Source organism: Perca flavescens, chromosome 15 (genome assembly GCF_004354835.1).
Source record: "Perca flavescens isolate YP-PL-M2 chromosome 15, PFLA_1.0, whole genome shotgun sequence".
Taxonomy (NCBI): Eukaryota; Metazoa; Chordata; class Actinopteri; order Perciformes; family Percidae; genus Perca; species Perca flavescens.
In genome coordinates this window covers 1,856,994-1,862,993 of record NC_041345.1, presented here as the reverse complement: position 1 = coordinate 1,862,993, position 6,000 = coordinate 1,856,994, and the positions used below count along the sequence as shown (strand labels likewise).

Sequence of the window (6,000 nt, the reverse complement as noted above, 5' to 3'; positions counted from 1 at the left end):
CCTAAATGACCGGTATCTACCGGACCGAATAGCAACGCGGTTTCGGTGCCAATTAAATGCCTTCTACGCTGCTCTCTGATGCTCTGAAACAGAAGTTAGAGGCAACAAGAGCATCGCTGGACATGACGCTAGTTAACACTACACTCGACAGCAGCTAATATTAGCCTACCGTTAGCTAGTTTACACTACACTCGACAGCAGGTAACGTTAGCCTACCGTTAGCTAGTTAACACTACACTCGACAGCAGGTAACGTTAGCCTACCGTTAGCTAGTTAACACTACACTCGACAGCAGGTAACGTTAGCCTACCGTTAGCTAGTTAACACTACACTCGACAGCAGGTAACGTTAGCCTACCGTTAGCTAGTTAACACTACACTCGACAGCAGGTAACGTTAGCCTACCGTTAGCTAGTTAACACTACACTCAACAGCAGGTAACGTTAGCCTACCGTTAGCTAGCAGCTGGATTAAACACGGTTAAAATGCTGACAGCTAAACGGTGTAAAGAGTGTCTGGATTTCACTGGAGAGGACTCCAACAGTAAAATACCCTATTTCCCTATTTTTTAACAAGTATTGGTTTAGGCACCGGCACCGTTTTAAAAAGTATTGTTTTAGCACCGGTATCGGCAAAAGCCCAAATGATACCCAACCCTAGTTATAACGTTAAAGTTAGACCCTACAATTCCTATCTATTTGGTAATTTATTTGAATTTGCTGCTGTTCTGGAGCAAATTTGCTGATTTGTTAGCAAATCATTGGCAAGGCTTCTAAGAAAAGGAGCCCACTTATACCACTGTTGCCTGGAGGATGTTTCAGACATGTGTGTGCTCGTACAGTACATGCACGGAGACACACACACTCTCTAGAAAGGGCGAGGCTGCAATTCTACACAAAAATCAAACCTACCTGGTTGTCTTGGAAACTGCGGGCTTGGGCGAGGCAGCAGAGCTAGGCTTGCTGGGAGTTGCAGAAGCAGTCTTAGGAGCTGGAGGAGTGGAGGGAACAGGAAAGGAGAGGAAACATGATCGGAGAGGATACAAGGAGAGGAGAGGAAACAGGACAGGATAGGAAGGAGGAGAGAAAACAGGAGAGGAGACAGGAGAGGAGGAATCAAAAAGTAGAGAAAACGAGACAAGAGGGAAGGAGAGGAAATGGGACAAGAGGAAAGGAAAAGAGAGGAAACAAGACAAAAGGAGAGGAAACAAAGAGACAAGAGGAAACAGGACAGGATTTGAAAGAGAGAAAACAGGACAGGAGACAGGAGAGAAGACAGGAGAAGAGGAATCAAAAAGGAGTAGAGAAAACGAGACGAGAGAGAAGGTGAGGAAATGGGACAAGAGGAGAGGAAACGAGACAAAACAAGACGAGAGGAGAGAAGAGAGTAGGGGATACAAAGAGAGGAGAGGAGACAAGGAAAGGAAAAGCAAAGAAACATGTAAAGAACAGTATTATATAGCATATAATATAGTACCATATATCCCAGATATAGGTCATGTGATTAGGATCTAGGGCAGATGTATTTGTAGATTAGCAGAAGCCACTCTGCCGTGTGTAATGTGTGCTGAATCCATCCTGTGTGCATCTATCCGCATGTCATCACATTACAGTGAACGCTCCTCATTAGAGTGGAGCTGTGAAAACATTTCATGCTACGCTTACTGTGGGTTGGCCTTTTCCCACACAGTCTACATTCTAGAGATGCACCGATAGACCGGCCGGTTACCGGAACTGGCCGGTTTTCAAGTGCTCGGCCATGACCTATGACATACAGTACAGGCCAAAAGTTTGGACACACCTTCTCATTCAATGTGTTTCTTTATTTTCATGACTATTTACATTGTAGATTCTCACTGAAGGCATCAAAACTATGAATGAACACATTATGGAATTATGTACTTAACAAAAAAGTTTGAAATAACTGAAAACGTGTCTTATATTTTAGATTATTCAAAGTAGCCACCCTTTGCTTTTTTTATTAATAAGGGAAATAATTCCACTAATTAACCCTGACAAAGCACACCTGTGAAGGTAAAACCATTTCAGGTGACTACCTCATGAAGCTCATCGAGAGAACACCAAGGGTTTGCAGAGTTATCAAAAAAAGCAAAGGGTGGCTACTTTGAAGAATCTAAAATATAAGACATGTTTTCAGTTATTTCAAACTTTTATAATTCCATATGTGTCTTATATTTTAGATTCTTCAAAGTAGCCCCCCTTTGCTTTTTTTGATAACTCTGCAAACCCTTGGTGTTCTCTCAATGAGCTTCATGAGGTAGTCACCTGAAATGGTTTTACCTTCACAGGTGTGCCTTGTCAGGGATAATTAATGGAATTGATTCCCTTATTAATAGAAAAGCAAAGGGTGGCTACTTTGTAGAATCTAAAATATAAGACATGTTTTCAGTTATTTCACACTTTTTTGTTAAGTACATAATTCCATATGTGTTCATTCATAGTTTTGATGCCTTCAGTGAGAATCTACAATGTAAATAGTCATGAAAATAAAAAGGAAACACATTGAATGAGAAGGTGTGTCCAAACTTTTGGCCTGTACTGTATGCCGGTCAACGCTGCAATTAACTGACAACATAAGTTACACGAGTTACAGTTCTCAAGGATGCCACAGCACAGTCTCTTTTTTGTTTATCTCAACTTTTTTTTCATTAACCTGCAACATGTTCACATTCTTCAGCGTGTGGTCAGAAGATAACAAGTTTGCAATATGCAACACCTGCAAGGAGACAGTAGGGCGTGGAGGGACCACACCAAAAACCAGAATCACTTTTTTCTTTAGTGTGATATTAGATGTGAAAAGAAGGAAATGGTTCTAACGTTGCTCTTTAGATGTGTGTGGATGTCCCACAGCAGGAGTCATTTATATAGTTCTATTTTATAGTGATCCATTATCTGTTCAACAACGTCTTCTATTAAAGAAAAGATAGAAAATACATATTTGCGTGTGCTGTGAAAGTGGTTAGAAAAGATGAAATCGGAATCGGCTAAAATCGGTATCGGCTGCCCTAACTCAAAGAAAATCGGAATCGGCCTAGAAAGTTGTAATTAGGGCTGTCCTCGACTAAAGAACTTCTTAGTCGACTAACACTTATATGATTTTGTCGACTAATCGATTAGTTGATTTAATTGACAGAGCTGTGAGCTTTGAGAGGTGGTTAAGACTAGAAAAGCACAATATAAATGTAGTTAATTAACCATCTGTAAAACTGAGTTTCTCCACAATTAATCCTGCAAAAGCACCACTTTAAATCTTGTGTTTACCATAAATGTGCTCAGAAGTTTCTTGGAAATGAGTAATTAAGCATGAATAAGCATAAAAAATGACTAATCGACTAAAGAAATCTTAGTCGACTGAGACCAAAACCACCGATTAGTCGACTAATCGACTAAGAGGTGGCAGCCCTAGTTGTAATTGGTGCATCTCTACTACATTCTGATTGCTCTTTCTAACATTTTGCACCAACCTGGGGCCTTTTTAGCAGCAGCTGCAGAGCTGCTGGTTTTGACACCATTAGCAGTTGCGGGTGTGGTCTTCTTGGCTGCCGTTGTTCCGGTCATCGACTTTGCGCCATTGGTGGCTGGGGGGGCGGTGGCCCCTGTGGCTTTCTTCTCACCCACTTTGCTCTTGGAGGCTGGGACTGTGGTCGTGGTTGTTGGTTTTTTGGACAGAGCTGGTGTCTGGGTGCTCTTTTTGATCGCAGCAGCAGGCGTGGTCTTCTTAGCCACTCCGTTGGTCTGGGGCTTAGACGTGCCGTTTGAGAGGCGGCTCTGGGCCGTGTTGGGCCGCGATGCGGTCTTGGTTGGGCTGGTGGGGCCAGGCTTTGTCTTGGCCGTGGCCTTGTTGGTAGTCTTGGCTTTGGAGTCTCCCGAAGGCTCGTTACAGGGCTTTGCAGCGGGGGTTTCCTTGGTCTGGTCTGGCTGGGGCTCCAGCTGACCAGACTCTCCTACGGCTTGCTGTGGCATCCCCTCCTCCGCTGGACTGGCTGCCTGGTTGGGCTCCTGTCCTACGGCTGGTGCTGCCTCATTTACTAGGTTGGATTCCAATGTTTCCATTGGCCCCAGCGCTGCCGTGGAAACCCCATCCGGCTTCATCTCCCCTTGAGTGGTAGTGGTCTGTCTCTGCACGGCAGGGCTGACTTCAATCTCACAAGGTGGACACAGGTCTACAGGCGTTGTGGAGACAGCAGGGTCTGGTCTGGAGAGAGACAGGATAACGTACAGTTAGTCGGCAACAGCAAGACCAGACATGAAAAGCAGTTTGCTGTCTCTCCAATCAGTAAACAAGGCACCAGGAATGTTGTTGACCCTAGGAATCAGATGCTGTCTGGCTTGGATCTTCTTACATCATCACACACGCATACAGAAATCTTTTTATGCAAACGAATAAGTGTTAGCAGGCAAACTGACTGTAGAACAGACAGAAATGGAACGGGATGTGCCATTAAATTGTATAAACCCAAGAGAGGACTGAAGCTTATCTAGGACAATGTGACCCACAGAGGAAGACATTCAGGCTAGATCAACACATTTCATGTTATGTTTTGTCTCAGGGACCACAGAAGGAGGGGCAGAGAAGGACATGTCTACTGCAGAGAAACAACACATTCTACAAATAGCCTTCATTCATTTCAATGCCAACCGCAGTGCAGTGGCAAATGGTCCCTTCTGTGATACTAAAAAGCTCAGTGACACACTTGGCCAGCGTAGCTGCTACTGGTTGGCTTCTTTCTTTTTTTTTCTTGGTACAAAATGGCATCGGAGTCACTAGTGTGGAAGACTAGCTTTCTGGGATAGTACACTTAAGAGAGCATAGAAAGCTTAAGCACGCAAACTGCACACACACACACTTGCACACGTTTGTATGTGCCACCTGTAATATTGTTAAGATACGCAACTTTTTAATTTGCACATGGGGTACGAAAAAGCCAGGAAAGCCTGCTTCACACTATTAGGCTAACATGGTCATAAAAAGAAAAGTAGGGTGAGGTGAGAAAAAGGCTTGGATGTATTTGCTAAGTGGGTCAAGGCATGTACAATAAACCCAAAGATAGGCAGACAGTTTGACTCATGGGCCGCAAACAGAGCATTCAGAGACGTGAGCAATGGAGGACAAGAAGTGGGACGTGAGGCATACGAGGCCCCGATAAAGGGCAACCACGTGTAATAGGAGCTGTCGTACGCTGTCTGCATCAATACTAGACAACTGTCTCTGTTTATTGTTTCCTCGGCTACTTGCAAATGGAAGGAGGAGAGGAAATGTATAGGTTTTTACAAGTTTGAGAGAAGCAGAGGCGGGAAGTGTGTGTGGGTGTGGGGGGGGGTGGCAGGAAACTGGGTTGTCAAAGTTTACAAACAGAGCAAGGAGCCGGCTGTGCAAGAGGCTAAGTGGGGAAACAAACTCGGAGGCAGCCCAGAGGAAGAGGCTTGGCCCGCGGAGCATGGGAACAGACAGAGAAGTTGGGACAGAGCGAGAAAAGAGAACGGGAAAAAAAACAAGTCGTAAAATGAGCTCACTATTGGCTGATCTTTGCCAGTCCCACTCTAAAATCCAGACAACACTAGTCATCCCAGTTTCCACTGACCTAAACGTGCACACACACACTCACTGTCCTATTTCGAGAATAGGACAGACATCATCTTTATGCCGCTAGCTTCCTGGAAACCATTCCCGCACACTCTTCCTTGTCTTTCTTTTTTCCCTCTCTTCCGTCATCCTTTACTCATCTTCTGAACTAAATCTCACATGTCAAAAAAGGTCTTCTTTCAATCTCCAACGATTCTCCCTTCCCTCCAAACATTTCCCTCCCCCACCACCACCACCACCACTCTCCTTCCATCCCTCTGTTCTCTGTTTGCCTTTGCACAGATGGCCGGAGCAGCTGAGCATGTATCCCAAACAGCACATAAGAACAGATACCCAGAGCTAGCTAGTGCAGAGGGAGACGACTGGTAGCAACGAGAAGGGATTCATGCCGCTCCCT

At 44.6% G+C, this 6,000-nt stretch overlaps 1 protein-coding gene across 4 annotated transcripts in view; it reads right to left on the bottom strand.

The window, feature by feature from the left end:
* prr36b (proline rich 36b) overlaps window positions 1–6,000 on the bottom strand; it is a 73,712-nt gene that overhangs the window by 37,858 nt on the left and 29,854 nt on the right. For all 4 annotated transcript variants that reach the window (XM_028600133.1, XM_028600134.1, XM_028600136.1 and 1 more), the window contains 2 exons: window positions 3,484–4,214; window positions 911–989 (listed from right to left, as the gene is read on the bottom strand). In XM_028600133.1, the coding sequence (XP_028455934.1) occupies window positions 911–989; window positions 3,484–4,111 (707 nt within the window). In that variant the 5' untranslated portion in view covers window positions 4,112–4,214. The remainder of the gene's footprint in view (window positions 1–910; window positions 990–3,483; window positions 4,215–6,000) is intronic.